This window comes from Macaca mulatta, chromosome 10 (genome assembly GCF_049350105.2).
Source record: "Macaca mulatta isolate MMU2019108-1 chromosome 10, T2T-MMU8v2.0, whole genome shotgun sequence".
In the NCBI taxonomy this organism is placed as follows: Eukaryota; Metazoa; Chordata; class Mammalia; order Primates; family Cercopithecidae; genus Macaca; species Macaca mulatta.
Window position 1 is genome coordinate 7,792,557 of NC_133415.1, and position 17,224 is coordinate 7,809,780.

The 17,224-nt window shown below is 41.5% G+C and overlaps 1 protein-coding gene across 2 annotated transcripts in view; it reads left to right on the top strand.

Moving 5' to 3' along the window:
- EFCAB6 (EF-hand calcium binding domain 6) overlaps positions 1-17,224 on the top strand; it is a 306,925-nt gene that overhangs the window by 147,393 nt on the left and 142,308 nt on the right. For both annotated transcript variants that reach the window (XM_001108976.4, XM_077949368.1), the window contains 5 exons: positions 118-285; positions 5,396-5,455; positions 5,568-5,728; positions 8,635-8,808; positions 10,405-10,573. In XM_001108976.4, coding sequence (XP_001108976.4) covers positions 118-285; positions 5,396-5,455; positions 5,568-5,728; positions 8,635-8,808; positions 10,405-10,573 — 732 coding nt within the window. The remainder of the gene's footprint in view (positions 1-117; positions 286-5,395; positions 5,456-5,567; positions 5,729-8,634; positions 8,809-10,404; positions 10,574-17,224) is intronic.

Sequence of the window (17,224 nt, forward strand, 5' to 3'; positions counted from 1 at the left end):
ATCATAATTCTATATTGCCAAAGCTCACTCTTTATTAAATGATGCTAAACATACGTAATACTTTTTCTTCCTTTTTTCTTTTTTCAAAAATTCTGTTATATATACTCTGATGCTCAGAAACCCAATGGACCAATAACAAGGGAAGAATTTCGACATATTCTAAATTGCGTGGCTGTAAAACTAAGCGATTCGGAATTCAAAGAACTAATGCAAACGCTTGACCCTGGGAACACTGGAGTGGTCAACATCAGCGTGTTTATTGATCTGGTTGAAAAGAACTCTAGGGTGAGTTTTGTAACAATTTCCTGTTTGGTTTTCTCTTTCTGCCGGGAAATGTCAGTATTCCTAATAAGAGATGCAGGTGAAATATGATTTAAATAAATTAACGACTTCCCAGTTTTCAACTCAGTCATTTCAAGTAAGGGTCCAGTGTTCAAGCATTGTTTGATTTTAGCTTTTAGTTTCTGCATCTTAAAAAGGATGGTAATTGACATTTCTGAAAACCCATCCCTGAACAAGAGCCCTTTATATATATACAGGATGTAACTGGTACCACCTCGACAGCACTCCTCTTGCAGCCATGTCTTACTTATTTATTTATTTAGTGTTGTTCTTGTTTTTTTCTTGAGATGGAGTCTTTCTCTGTTGCCCAGGCTGGAGTGCAGTGGCATGATCTCGGCTCACTGCAGCCTCCGCCTGCCAGGTTCAAGCAATTCTCCTGCCTCAGCCTCCTGAGTAGCTGGGACTACAGGCACGTGCCGCCACGCCCGGGTAATTTTTGTATTTTTAGTAGAGACAGGGTTTCACCGTGTTGGCCAGGCTGGCCTTTATCTCCTGACCTCGTGATCCACCTGCCTCAGCCTCCCAAAGTGCGGGCATTACAGGCATGAGCCACTGCACCTGGCCACAGCCATGTCTTTAAAAGGAGTATTTGTGAGTGACTACTGTGGTTCTCATTCATATTTTTAGAGTTTCGTACCCTACGTTGGTTCAACTTTAAAAAAATAACTGCTTATTGCCTTTAGTGACTAGCATTTGCCTTTAGCATTTGTTTCTTTAGACTGAAAAGTTGACAGTTTTATTATTAGAAATGCTTCTATAACTTTAATAGCTATTAGCATTAAAACAGTTTTAAGAACTTTATCAGATTCATTTCAGATAGTGCATGCAATAGGCTTTAACAGATTCTTGTTGAAATGTTTTTTAAAAAGCTTCCTTTAACAGGTACAAATTAGCTTTTAATTTTAGATTTTCGAAGTTGGCATCCCTATGAATCAAATTCAAACCAGTAATATCACGAGACGCACTGTTTCCCTAAAGGTGACGTTTCTACTGAATGGATCTGAATGGGGTGCCTGGCTTTGGGGAAAGCTTTAAGATGGTTTAGCTGAAGCCAGCTGCATTCTGTTCTGATGGTTTCTGTGCAAAGTACAATTTATTCATCATCAATAAATCCTTTCCATCTGTCGTGGTTTTGCATCAAGGTCTTGGGAAGATATTATGGCATACTTCTTGTTTTAAAATGGGACAGTTTATTGGAGCGAAAGTGTCATATTTAAATTACCTCCTCTTGGTACATGTAGACATTTTCTACCAACATTTTGGAGGTAATTTTAATAGGCCATAATACATAACTTATTCAAATGTTTTGTGATTACACAAGTAACAGAAATTCTTTGTAGATTAGAATATATCCCAAACTACAAAGGTGAAAATAATGATAAAAATCCCAAATCCCAATACTCAGAGATAGTTACACAGTTAAAATTGTGATAAATTTTCTTCTGCTCTTTGTGTGTGGGTGGGCACATTTTTTTGTTTACATAGTTGAACTCACTCTTTGTATGACTTTGTATATTCCATTTTTTCAGCTTCACATTATATGATGAGCCTTTCCCCTCACCCCACATCATTAAAAACTCATCATAAACAAGATCGCCAATGGTATCTTAGAGTGTTCTGTGCACGTCCTTGTCACTGGGGCAGCTGGGCTGTTTCTCTTCTTCCTTTCGTTATGCTGGACATCTTTGTGCACAGATCTCCATTCATATCTAAATATTTCCTTAGAATAGCTTTGAGAAGTGGAAATACTGGCCCAAAAGGTGTGGGCATTCTTAGGTTGCTGGATACATATATCCAGACATATTGTAAATCCAGTTATATATTATAATATAATTACATCATATATTACATATTATTATAGTTTTACAATTATTATATTAATTAATTACATCTTGGTACCTGCTTTATTGTATATATTATACTTTAGCAATAATTGAATTATGTATAATATATATCCAGATATATAATATAATTATCATATAAATATACTATATCTGGATATATATAGACATTTGTACACTGCTTTATTGCTTACTTAATAAATCCTATATTATAATTATATGATACTATATTATTATATAATTATGCTATATAATTATAGCATAATATGTTATGTACACATATTATATATAACAGTTATATATACATAGTTACATGATATATAGTATATTACAAATTAGCTATATTATATATCAACTATATTACTATATTATATACTATAATTTAGTATAATGTATATAAAATTCCTTTATGCATAAAAGGCCTTGTGATCTGTTTTGCTAGACAGTGGGTCAGAATAGGCTGACCGTTGGTGTTGGCTGTACCCCATACCTGTCCTGCATAAGTGATAGATGCGTGTGTGAACCTGTGCACCCATGCCATGTATGTGGCGTATGGATGCCTGAGCATGTGCCTTGACTCAGTTTACTGCCAGTGCTTCAGAGTCAGATCAAGCCTGGTGGCCTGGGAGTAGAGGCATCCGGCCAGGGTAGGAGCTTGTGCACCTGCGTTCGACTCCCTGCCTCCACCTCTTATTAGCTGTGACCTGGGGCAAATAATTTACCTCTCTAAGACTCATTTCTTTACCTGTAAAACCAGGTTGATTATGGTACCACCTTGTAAGGTTGTTGGGAATTTAACAGGATAATGCGCATAAAATGTTAAGAATCTGTTTTCTTTAAAAACAAAATGTAGACACGTAAGCAATCCCTTCTCCACGTGGCAAGTGGTGTGATCTTTGTTTAGTATAAAATAGATCATGTCTGTCTTCACGCCTTCACCTTTCCAATGACTTTCTGGGAAGACCTCTTCATCCAGTTCCTCAGGCTCCCCGGCTGCCCTTCTCAGGCCTTGGCGTGCGCTGCATCTGCTACCTGGGATTCCTTCCAGCTCCTTGTGACCTATGTTACCATCTCCAGAGCTCAGCGCCCCCAGAGCCTGCACAGGGACCCTCCCAGCCTCAGAGTCACATTTGTGGCCTGATGTGTTCCTGTCTCCACAAAGGCAGGGACCTTTCTGTTATCACTGCCCATTGTACTATAGGGGATAGGCAGTGTCAGGCACACTCACACAATCTATTGAATGAATGAATGAATGAATGATGAATGAAGGAATTGGAAAAATTAGAAAACATAGATGTGCAATAGGCAAAAATAAAAATCACCACTAATTCTAACACCAAAGCATTGTTATTTACTGTTATACTTTGCTGTATATTCTTCCAAGTCCACATACATGCATACCCATACTTCTGTTTTTTAAAAACAGCTTTATTGAAGTATAATTGATATTCAAAAACTGTACATATTTAATGTATGCAATTTGATGAGTTTGGACACACATTTCTCTAGATTGTAGCTATTTTGTTTAAAAGCAAGACAATATAATGACTTTTTTTTTTTTTTGAGATGGAGTCTCACTCTGTCACCCAGGCTGGAGTGCAGTGGTGTGATCTTGGCTCACTGCAAGCTCCGCCTCCTGGGTTCACGCCACATATAATGACGTTTTAGTCTATATTGTCGCTTATTAACATACTGTTAACACTTAATGTCAATGAAAAGTTCTGCTATCTAATTTTATTTTATTTATTTTAGAGACAGAGTCTCACTCTGTTGCCCAGGCTGGAGTGCAGTGACATGACCTTGGCTCACTGCAACCTCCGCCTCCTGGGTTCAAACGATTCTCCAGCGACAGCCTCCCGAGTAGCTGGGATTACAGGGGCACACCACCACGCCCAGCTAATTTTTGTGTTTTTAGTAGAGATGGGGTTTCACCATGTTGGCCAGGGTAGTCTCGAACTCCTGACCTCAGGTGATCCGCCCGCCTTGGCCTCCCAAAGTGCTGGATTACAGGCTTGAGTCACTGTGCCCGGCCTGCTATCTAATTTTAAAAGATACTAAATAACTGTTATAATTTGGATGTTCATTTATTTTTTATTTTTAAAATTTTGCTGCAGTGAACATCTTGGCACTTGCTTTTTTGTATCACTCTATGATTATTTCTTCAGTTCTAAATTTTAAGAAATGGAATTATTGGGTCCAAGAATATGTTTTATTCTATTAATATTTTAATATTTTTTAAAGAGGATGATATGTATAAAGTACAGAATGCAAAGAACACAAGAGGGGATGCAGTGATAGGAAGTTTTCTTTTCTCTGCCAGCCCCTAGCTACCGGTTCTCTTCCCCAGCGGCAGCCTTCGTCCTCGCCGTAGAGTCTAAATTATCATATTGTCAAATAGTATCCAAATGTATCTTGAGACAAAAGTACTTTCCAGAAAGTTAGATCAATTTACACTCCCACCATTTCTGAAACCCCCACCTGTGCAGGCAGTTTGCTTACTTTTGCGTTTTCACCATTCTGGTAGGCAAAAATGCCATCTCGTTATTCTACTTAGCATTTATTTCATTTCTAGGTGATGGGTTTTTTCGTGTTTATTGTAGTTTTCTTTAAGTGAAAATTAAATGCTATTTTTTTAACTTTTATTTTAAGTTCAGGGGTACAAGCGTGGGTTTGTTACACAGGTAAAGTTGTGTCATGGGGGTTTATTGTACAGATTATTTCATCACCCAGGTATTAAGCCTAGTATTCATTAGTTATTATATTTTTCCTGATCCTCTCTCTCCTCCCAACCTCCATCCTCATTCTCCTGAGGGTGAAAATTCTCTTATTCTCCAATAGGCCCTAGCGTGCATTGTTCTCCTCTATGTGTCCATGTGTTCTCATCATTTAGCTCCCACTTATAAGTGAGAACATGTGGTATTTGGTTTTCTCTTGCTGTGTTAGCTTGCTAAGGATAATGGCCTCCACTCCATCTATGTCCCTGCAAAAGACTTGATCTCTTTCTTTTTTATGGCTGCATAGTATTTCAAGTTAAGTGTTATAGTCTTTACTTTCAGATGGGTATTAGAGTGCAAGCTCCATTGTTCAAGGTCTCAACACTAATGGCTAATTAGGGACAGAGCTAGGATTCAAGTCCAGGTCCATCTGCCTCCAGTGCTCCTAATGACTTTTATGAGTGGTATTTATTTATATATCTTCTCTTTCCCAATTAGATGAGAAAAGCATCTCCCTGTACAGATACTAAGACACCTTTCCTTCTGGCCTGGGATTCAGTAAGTAACACGTGCCTTCTTTCTGCAGATGCCTTCCTATGTGGTTTGAGGTTACTGTTACAAAAGGTTACAGATGTACAGCTTAGGAAATGTGTTTGTTCTTTAATGTTAGGTGGAAGAAATTGTTCATGATACAATTACTAGGAACCTACATGCTTTTTATAATATGCTACGGGCATATGACCTTGGAGACACAGGGCTCATTGGCCGAAATAATTTCAAGAAAATCTTGCACGTCTTCTGCCCATTTTTAACGAATGCACATTTCATAAAGTAAGTTTTTGGTAACAAAATTAATTCGTGTCATGTTTTTCATAAGGCCTGTTCCATAATTCTAAACCTTTTCTGTGTGTTTTTGAAATATTAATAGGTAATATTGATAATAACTGCTATTTACTGAATCCTTGCTAAGCACTGGACATCGCTTAAGAGTTTGATATGCCTTATATGATATAGTCCTTATCACAGCCACGTAAGGTAGCTAACATTATTCCTTTCTACGGACAAAGAAACTGAGGTCTGGAGAAGTTAAATACTCACTCCAACTTGCACAGCTGGTGAGTTGTGAGGCCTGGGTTCCCTCCTGGGGCTCTATGATTCCTGAGCTCTCTTTTTTCTTCTTTTCTTGCAAGCAAATATCTTTCCTTTATTTTTTAGTAATATCTTGTAAAGTATTGTTCAAGATGCAAAGATTTCACCTCAGCTCTTGTGGAATGGAGACATTTTGTGTGTGCGAGTTGCAACAGTGAAATATGCTGCCTTCTGATAGAGCAAGAGCTTCGTGTACTTTTAAAACCACAATGATCAAATATTGATAACCGAGCAATATAATGATACATAGTCAACTCATGGAGAAACCCCGTCTCTACCAAAAATACAAACTTAAGCTGGGTGTGGTGGCACATGCCTGTAATGCTACCTGGGAGGCTGAGGCAGGAGAATCGCTTGAACCCGGGAGGCAAAGGTTGCAGTGAGCCGAGATTGCCCCATTGCACTCCAGCCTGGGCAGCTGGAGCAAAACTCCGTCTCAAAACAAAACAAAACAAAAACAAAAGTCAACCAACCAAACAAACAAAAAACCATTTTGCAGTCCCATTACCATCTGCATGGTTCCCAGGCCCTCCATGAGCCTCTCACCTCTCAGGGGCTGAGACTGTGCAGCCAGGTTGCCTAGGTTGAATTAGTTCCAAACTTGGGCGAGTGACTTAACCTCTTCAAGTCTCTGTTTCTTCATCCAGATATTTCTTACTAGAGTTGTGATAAGGATCAAATGAGATCTTACACACAAAGCCTTACTACCTCAGGGCCAAGCATATAGTGAGGCCTCAGCCAGTGTTTGCTGCTGCCGCTGCTGCTGGTCTCAGCTCCAGCTATGCTGACCTGCTTTCCACTCCTTGAAAACTCTGGGCCCTGTCTTGCCTCTGGACTTTTAGACCGTCTTTCCCTCTGTTCCAAATGAACAGTCTCTCCCAGCTGATCGAAGTTCAGTAAGGTAGGCGTTGTTCTGGTTTGTTCACAGTTGTGGCAACAGTAGTTAGCACAGTGCTTCATACATAGCCCAATGAATATTTATGGGAGCGATTATGATACTAGTGAGCACTTATTGAGCAAAGTGTGGCTTCAGAGCTCATGCTCAGCTCCCAGCTGTATGCAGATCATCATAAGGATACCATAGGACTGTTATTACAGCTGCGATTTATTAAGCACGTATACATAGAGCATATCAGCGCCAGCGCTAACGGCTTTATGTGGATTGTCCCATTGGTCATTGCAGCAGTCCTTGGTACTTTTATTATCTGCATTTCACGGATAAGGAAACTGAGGCACAGCAAGGGTAGGGAATGTGCCCCAGGTCAGTGGTTCTCAGCACTTTTGGTCTCGGGACACTTTTATACTCTGAAGAATTATCGAGGACCTCAAAGGCTGTTTCTCATATGGAGTATGTCCTTATATACCATATCAGAAATTAAAACGGAGACATTTTTAAAGTGTCATTGCAGAAAGAAGTGTACTTCCTTGCTGTGCTTTCATATAGGCTCAGGGAAAACTTGGAATTTCGAAATAGTGGTTTGTTGGACAATAATGAGGTTATAGCAGTTATAGCAAGTGTAACTGAAGGTCTCTAGCAGAGAGCTGGGTAGAAAGGCTATAAAGAAACTGAGTTAATCACTGAAAACCTACTCCTAGTTCCTCATTTACACCCTAAGCCTACAGCCTTAAAAATGTTAGAAAACACAGCCTACACAAGAATACATTTTATTTGTGGTCTGAGTGAGGACATGATCACACATGTTGCCTCTGATGGACTTGACTCTATATGCATAGAAGAATTGAGTGAAAAAGGCAAATCACACCTCAGTGTTAATAGAAAAATAGTTCTAGCCTCACTGATGCTCTGGAAGTGTCCTCAGACCACACTTTGGGAGCCCCTGCCTTCAGTCATATAATTTTTTATAATTCTTTTTTTACATTTACTATATCTGCATTGCAGTATACTTTATATACAATACGCTGCACACATTTAAATGATACAATGTGATGAAATTCATCATATGTCAATATCCATAAAATCATCACAAGATGTCAATCACGATATCAAATATTTTCACCCCAAAAATCTTCTATATGCCCTTTAGCAATTCATCATCACTCCCTCCTCCCACCTCCATGAAAACACTGATCTGCTGTCTTTCATGATAGATTACTTTGTGTTTTCTAGGACTTTATGTAAATGGAAGCACACAAGATATTCTCTTTTTTGTCTGGCTTTATTCACTAAGCATAACAATTTTGTGATTCATTCATTTTGTTTTATATATACCAACAGTTCTTTCCTTTTCACTGCTGAGTAGTATTCCATTGAATGGGTTTACCATAGTTTGTATATACATTCATCTCTTGATAGGTATATGGTTTGTTTCTAGTTTCTGACTGTTACCAATAAAGCTGTATATGTACTGTTTGGTTGTTACAAATAAAGCTGTATATATTTGTGTAGACACACATTTTCATTTCTCTTTGGTAAATGCCTAAGAATAGAGTGGTTGTACCGTTTTACATTCCCACCAGCAGTGGATGAAAGTTGTAGTTACTTGCATCTTCACCAACACTTGGCAGGGTCATTCTTTTCCATTTTAGTTACTCTACTGAGTGTGTTTTAATTATTTTTTAAAATTCAGACTCTGCAGTAAGATCCAGGACATTGGTTCAGGAAGAATCCTTTACAAGAAACTTTTGGCGCACATGGGAATTGATGGTCCACCCACTGTCTCTCCAGTTCATGTTCCCAAGGATCAGCTGTTAAGTGAACATTTACGAAAAGATGAACAGCAGCAGCCAGATCTTTCTGAGAGGTAAAATTAAGCACAATGAATGCACATATCAAAACCACAGTGTCTGTCATGGAATAGGTTTTTAGTAACTATTTGTTGACTGAGTATTTTAATATTTCATCTTATAAATAAGAAAGATGGCACACTAGAAAGACAGTGATTCGAGTCAGGGAATTTTAGAGCAAGCAGAGATCTTAGGAATTATTGAATTTACCTTTTAAATTTAGAAATGAAAACACTGATGTCTGAGAGGTTTGGGGACTTGGCTCACAAACTTAGTGACTGGCCTGGGTCAAGAATCCGGGACTCCTGACTCCCAGAGACAATCTGTAGCTTCTCTATTACATACCTGCATTCACATTTACTCTCTTCCAGAAGCTTAGATTCCTTACCACCATTTAATATTTATTACAACACACATCCATTAAACCAGTTAACATTTTTTAATATGAATGATAGAATGATTAAAATGATTTCCAAATTGAATTGTAACAATAAAACATACTTAGTAAATCTATAAAAAATTAGCCTGATGAATATTCTAACTCTTCTTCCTTTTAAAAATATAGGTTTAGTTTAATGAAAAGACATTATTTTAACTTGCTCATTCATAGCTTATAATAAATTCATAATGAAAGGTAAAATGTAGAACTATTCAGCAGACTTCACTTTGTCATAGCCCTTTTAAAAAGTTCTTAAGAGCAATGGGAGTATTTTAATGATATGCTAATTACATTTGAATACCTGGGCTTTTCAGTAGTAGCAGCTTTATAAATGGGCATAAAGATGGTATTTTAAGAGACAGGTTAAATATTCCATGATAAGATACGTCTGCTTCCTAAAACTGGTGAAAGAAGCAATGGCAATGAAACATTTCATAAAATGTAGCTTTCCCGGAGAGCTCTTAAAAATCAAGAGATGCAGCAGGAAAGGAATAGAAGTCCATTCTCCATGACTGTCTCAGAGCTTTTTTTTCCCCAAAAATATGGGACCCAAGAGACTTCCAGAGAGCTGAGGAAATCACTGTCCTACAAACACCCACGCCCACACGCTCAGACACATCCACTCTGACACTCACAGAACAGCACATTCAATTTGTATTTTATAAATCAAATTGACTTATGGAGTAACTGTGGACTTCCCTTCATTTCCATGGATGTTTGATGACTTTCTTGATCTAGTTACCACAAAACGGCCTATTTCTTTCATTTAAAGCTTTCTAATGGGCTCTGACTTTAAATTTTTCCACTTCAAAAACAATATCCTTTTTCAACCCTGTGTGCCCAGTCACATGCCACCTTTGGCCAGCTCAAAGCATAATTGAAAATCTCTAGGACAATAATATTGTCTCCCTTCAAGTCCCCCTGCCCCCAGCCTGCCACTGTATATGGGCTTTCACTTGGACACTGTGCTGGGGACCTCCAGTTCTGGCCCTGGAACCTACCAGCCAGGGGAGGGTAAGAAGCCCCTGAGTCACTCCACCCTTCCCAGCTAGTGAACCGAGGATGGGGAACCTTCTTACTGTCACGGGTTACATGGAAATGGGTGAAGTCTGGAGGAAGCACCCTGCCTGTGTCCGTTGGGACACCAGGTCTAAATGCCTGCTTGTGATTTTAGAACCAAGCCCACGGAGAATAAAACCACCCAGATCAAGAAGATGACCACAGAAGAAGTGATTGAAAAATTCAAAAACTGTATACAGCAGCAGGACCCAGAATTCAAAAAACGATTTCTTGACTTCAGCAAGGAGCCTAATGGAAAAATTAACATGCGTGACTTTAAGAAGGTAGGAGAATGGATTTCTCTTCGTTTCCTTCCTGCAAAAGTTCAGTTGTTTTCTTATACTAACATACTTTAAAGGACAATGGCTTATCCCAGGATGCAGCAGATCCATTTCTAGGCATCTTTCAACAATTTAAAAGGATTTTTTTTTTTTTTTTTTGCCAAAAAATTGTCATTGGCACATTTCTTAGAGAATACTTTCAATATGGATGTGGCCAGCCTTTGATATTTACACTTTTACATATCGGAAGCATTTATTGACGTGGTTTGGCTCTCTGCTCCATGCCTGGCACTGGGCATCATGGGGCAGCCTGCGGGTGGGAGTACAAAGCCACTCTGGCCCCCGCCTGCCAGTGGAGAGTTCCCAGTCACAGAGCTGTGGTTTGTTCCTCTAGAATGAAAAAAAAAAAAAAACAATCTGGCAGTGAAATATGGGAAACTCAGAGTGCTGATTTGCATGTGCTTATGGGAACTGGTGAGTTTCTGCCAGAAAGAGCTCAGCTTGAAGGGTTCTGCATAGACTTCTCAGGAATTAATTTAAATGATTGCTTAAAATTCCTATTACGATCCCTCTAGCTAATCATCCTCAGCTATTTTTAAGGAAAGCATTTCAGTTAATATGTAGCAGTGTCCATGTGGACAAATTTAGAAGAAGGCAGTGAAATATATTTCCAAGAAGAGAATAATTACATTAGTGGCCCCTTTATCCGGTGTCTGCCCCACTGCCGGGCATAGGAATGGGCTCTTTATGGATCTTATTTCTAAGCCTCCAGAATGTAGCATCACGGAGGAGCATGGACTGGAGGAGGGAGCAGGGCTACAGGCACAGAAATGGCATTGGTACTATTGAAATAGTCTAGACCCTCTCCCCTCCTCAGCCAGAACAAGACAAGACGTGGAGGGTCTTTTGTTGTCTGAGCATATGGGAAGAGCCAGGAGAATAGATTCAAGAAAGACTCAGGAATAAGGGGTTGAGGATAGGAAATGAGGGATACGGCATAAGACATAAGGGAATAGGCCAGGTGCGGTGGCTCACGCCTGTAATCCCAGAACTTTGGGAGGCCGAGGCAGGTGGATCACTTGAGGTCAGTAGTTTAAGACCAGTCTGGTCAACTTGGCAAAACCCAATCTCTACTAAAAATACAAAAATTAGCCGGATATGGTGGTACGTGACTGTAATCCCAGCTACTCGGGAGGCTGAGGCAGAAGAATTGCTGGAACCCAGGAGGTGGAAGTTGCATTGAGCTGAGATCACGCCATAGGTGACAGAGCAGGACTACTCAGTCTCAAAAAAAAAAAAAAAAAAAAAAAAAAAAAAAAAAAAAAAAAAAGAAGGGAATAAGGGAGAGGAAATGTTTAAAGACATTCCCAGATTTCTGGCTTGGGGACCAGGTGGCCGGTAACCAGTCATTGATGATTTTGGTGAGAGCAGTTTCGATGGAGTGAGTGGTAGCCGTGGAGCTGAATTTCAGGGGCTGAAAACTGAATAAGGGCCAGTCTGACTCCCTCCATCCCTGCCTATGTGGGGCCCTTTGTCCTCGACTGTATTTCACCCTGAGCTATGTGGCACGGGTCCTTGCCCATAATGCATAATGATCTTGAACTCTCACAATGCCCTGCATTCTTGATTCTTAAACTCAGTTCACAAATTCACAGGAAACTAAGAATCCCTAGTCTGCCCCTGGTTTTTCAGAGTGGAAAGTGACTATCTTAGAGAAGTGTCAGTAGATGGTGGGAAGGCAGGGACTAACACCCATGACCTGAGTCCAACAGCAGCTTCTTACCTGGCCCATCCTTATGTCACCTGAGAACAACTTTGGGTCATCAGCTCAGTTGCAGGTTCTTCTGGCTTCCGGTTGTACCTGCCGTTAATAAACCAGCATCTCCTGAGTTCATGTCCCAGAGCAACTCCTGAATGTCAGTCTCATGCACCTACCTGCCTACCTGCCTTCTCCATGTGGGCACAGCCAAAGAGGGGCTGCTCTGCCTACATCCTTCCTACTCTCAGTCAAAAACAACAACCTTTTTTTCCCCAGTTGCTCAGGCCTAAAATCTAGTCATCTTTACTGAGTCTCTTCTTCCTCTTGTATCCACATCCAGTTCACCAACAAAGCCTGTTGGCTCCCTTCCAGATAGTTCCAGAATAGATGACCCCACTCCACTTCTTCCCCCAGCATCTCCCATGTGATTATCACAGCAGCCCCTTCACTGCCTCCCTGCTTCCACCATGGCCATGCCACAGTTCATTATCAACCCAGCAGCCAGAGCGACCCCTCACTGGAGCCCACCGAGGGCTCCTCAAACACAAACCAGGGCCCGAGACTGGCCTAGGAAACCCTGCGTGGTCCATCTGTCTCCCTGACCTCAGCTCTGGTCACCCTCCCCTTGCTCAAGAAACTCCAGCCACATCAGCGTCCTCTCCCCTCAGACATAGGCTGGCTCTTCCTCAGCACCGGCCATGCCCTTTACCAGGATCCTGGCTCCTTGGGTAACTGCATGGCTCTCCCCTCGCCTCCTTCAAGTCTCTGTTCAACTGCTCTTCCTCCACCAAGGTGACCCTGACATTCCCATTGCAAATACAGCCCACCCTCCTCGCCTTCACCTCCTCCATCCTGCTTCCTGTCCACAGCACCTGTGTTGTGTGTTGCACGGCACTCACCACGTCTTTCATTTGTTTCTGCATTCTGTCTGTTTGCTTGCCCTCCCCTATGATAAAATATCCTCCAAAGGTGGACATTTGATCTCTTTTGTGTAGTGATGCTCCCCATGTGCTTTGCGCCTAGTAGGGCCCAGCGAGCATGTATTGAATGAATGAATGTGAAGAGTACCTGGCATCCCCAGTGCAGTCCTAAATGAATGCCACCCTGAGGACTGATGGACGTGGGCATTCCCGGATGTGAAGCTGGTTCCTACACCTGTCTGGGCCAGTGGCCTCCAACCCCCATGCTCTTCTCTGCTCCGTGAATTACTCTGGGTGCTAGCCGACCCCAAAGGTCAACTCACTGAACAGCTGCCCTGCTGCGGGCTCTATGGCGGCAACCAGCATGCTCCTACCCCTTTCTCTTGCCTATCTGCAGGCTTCTCAGAGACCTCCCTGCTGCCTGAAGACATGTCCACAGGGAAGAGAAAGGAAAAGTAGAAACCCAACAAGGACTTTGCCGTAGTCAGTTTGGGCAGCTTTAACAAAGTACCCTGGACTCAGTGGCTTGCAGATAATGGAAATTTCTCTCACAATTCCGGAGGCTGGAAGTGCCAGCATGCTGGGGCTCTGGCAACGGCCCTCTTCTGGGTGGTACACTGCAGACTTCTCATGGCAGCAAGAGGGCAAGAGAGCTCTCTGGGATCTCTTTGATATGGGCTCTAATCCCATTCACGTTGGAAGTTAGCGTCTAAACATATGAATCTGGGGGAGACACAAACATTCAGTCCATAACAAACTGCTATGTTGTGTTTTATCATGAAAAGTAACAATCAATTTGCTGTGAACACAGCGAGATCAGGTTGCACTGGTTTTCCTCCTAGTGATTTGTTTGGTTTAACCTTTGGGAAAGTCCTCTTGTGACCATCTTTAAAGATCAAGAACGGTGGGGTGATTTTCAACAGTCAGACTTCTGTGGGCCTGGGTTTGAACTTCATAAGCTATAAAGCATTATGTAAATATAAATTGTCATGATTACTGGCAGAGATTGTTTATAGATCAGGGTAAATGGCTTTCTTCTATTACTGATGAAATCAAAGCTAGAAATATCATGGGCTCATACAGTAGAAAGAAAGGATTTAGGTTAGACCGGATATAAGGCTTCCAGATGACAAAGGCTTGGGAATGTTGAATTTCAGTGGTGTGGAAGCCTTTGAACTTGACTTCTCAAGAGAGCTTTAAGTATAATGGACAATAGTAGTTTTGTAATGGCAATAATAGCAATAGTAATTACGATGATGACAATCGTCACTGCTGGAATGATAATGATGATGGTGATGTGATAGCTGCACCTACCATGGACTGAGCCCCTCCAATATTAAGGCATGTGGAATTTGCTTTACTTATGTTATTTCTTCTCCTCACAGGAAGCCTGTAGGCATAGAGTATACACATTTCACAAACAAGGAGACCAAAGCTTAGGACCTGTGATACTGGCTCAGTGTTGTTCAGGTGTTAAGCTGTTCAAGAACTTGGACTTGAATTCTTGTCTGTCTGTGTCAGACTCAGACCCTTGCTGGGTGTAATGTGGGCCTGGCAGGTGTGAGATAGGCTTGCTGGATGTGAAGAGGCTTGCAGGATGTACCGCAGGCTTGCTGCATGTAGTAGAGGCTTACCGGGTGTAATTCTGGCATAATTCTGGCTTGCTGGGTAGACTGGGTTTGCTGAGTAATTGACGGCCATGTGTTTCAAGGTAGTATCTGGCCTCAGAGTTTAGTGAGAAGGGCATTACTTTTAATAACAATGCTTTTTAATTCTTCCTGTCCTTTTGGTCACGGATATACAGTATTCTTGCCTTCTTCTTCCCCCACATCTTGTGTGTAACCCCAATTAGTATACCAAATGGTTGTGAAGGTTTGTCCCTGGGGAAGTGGGAGTGAAGGTCTATGACACAAACTTCAGGTTTCTTGCCTGAGCATGCGTGTTGTTGTTCATCATTTAAACAGAGGCTGCATTTAGATGTGGGCTGGTAACCTCATACTGTAAATTAGAAGTGCTAATTTATTCCCACCAGCCATCTCCTTCCCTGTGCCATGGCAGAGAGTGGCTGCCTACCCCAGATCAATGAGGGAGAATGGCAGAAATAGAGTCTGCAGGTGGGTGGGGCCCTGTGGGTCCCCAGATCCAAGTCCCTGCATTGTTGCTGCTGAGATCACTGTCATAAGTCCTTACCACTGTGGCCAGAAATATTTTGTCTACTCTATAAATTATTATTATTATTATTATTATTATTATTATTATTATTATTTTGAGATGGAGTCTCACTCTGTCACCCAGACTGGAGTGCAGTGGCGCGATCTCGGCTCACTGCAACCTCTGCCTCCAGGGTTCAAGCAATTCTTCTATCTCAGCCTCCTGAATAGCTGGGGCTACAGGCACCTGGCTAATTTTTATATTTTTAGTAGAGACAGGTTTTCACCATATTGGCTAACCACGCCTGGCTAATTTTTGTATTTTTAGTAGAGACTGGCTTTCACCATATTGGTCAGGCTGGTCTTGAACTCCTGACCTCAGGTGATCCACCCGCCGTGGCCTCCCAGAGTGCTGGGATTACAGGCATGCCACTTATGAGATCACTGTCATAAGTCCTTACCACTGTGGCCAGAAATATTTTGTCTACTCTATAAATTATTATTATTATTATTATTATTATTATTTTGAGATGGAGTCTCACTCTGTCACCCAGACTGGAGTGCAGTGGCGCCAACTCTATCAACTATATTTATTAACTATCAATAAGAATTTGTCTTCTCCCCTCTTTCCTGTTTAATATAAGACATAGCAGAGCTTCTGATTCATGTGAATTACCGGGACAGCATGCTGAATGGATGCATGCCTCCTGGCGGAGGCAGAACTCACTCAGGGTGAATGAATGCCATTCATTGGTATGAATGGCATTTTTCCATGGTTGGATGTGTGATGTCTACTGTGAGGAGGGGAAGGAGAAGGGCGCTATTCTTTCTGGAACTGTCTAGACCTGTTCTGGGTAGTTGGAAGCATTTCTCACAGCAACCCTGTGATGCAGATTCCCTCTCCCAGGAAATCCTGCCTCCGTTTGTTGCTCTGACCGTTCAACTCATGGTCTGGCCTTTGACACTTAACATAACAATGTTCTGAACTTCTCCACCAAAGAAAATGGCCCTCTTTGACTTTTGCATTTTATTTATTTATTTATTTATTTATTTATTTATTTATTTAGAGGCAGGATCTCACTTTGTCACCCAGGCTGGAGTGCAATGGTGTGATCATGCTCATGGCAGCCTCAATCTCCTAGGCTGAAGTGATCCTCCCACTTCAGCCTCCCAAGTAGCTGGAACGACAGGTGCACGCCACCAGGCCTGAATAATTTTTTAAAAAATTATTGTAAAGATGAGGTCTCACTATGTTGCCCCAGCCACTCTTGAATTCCTGGGCTCAAGAGATCCTCCTATATTGGCTTCCCAAAGTGCTGGGGTTACAGATGTGAGCCACTGTGCCCAGTGGACTCTTATAGATTTTTAAGTGTCATTTTATGTAAATAGCAAGTCAAGAACTGGTGAAGTCAGCAAAAAACTTTAGGGTGATCTGGAGCCTTTATATTCTTTCTCTGAATCGTTTCTCTTCCCCTCTCCTTTTTCTTCATATGCTGAATTAGCAGAAAGCCCACAAAACAGTGGTTTAAATAAGAGAGGTGGTTATTTTTGTCTCTGAGAACAGGAGTCCAGATATTGCTGCTACAGGGCCAGTGCAGCATGTCATCAGACACCCTGGTTGCTTTTAGCTTTCCACACCTCCAGGTACATCTTCATGCATGCAGGCTAGCTGCCAGAGCACCAGCCACTCCAGATGTCTCGGGCACAAAGATGGGGAGGCGTGAAGGGCAAGGCGCTTGAGCCAGCCAGCTCTTCCTTTTTTAAAAGTTCTTTCTTAGATACTCCTCCCAGAAGTTTCCACTCACATTTTATTGACCAAGACTGT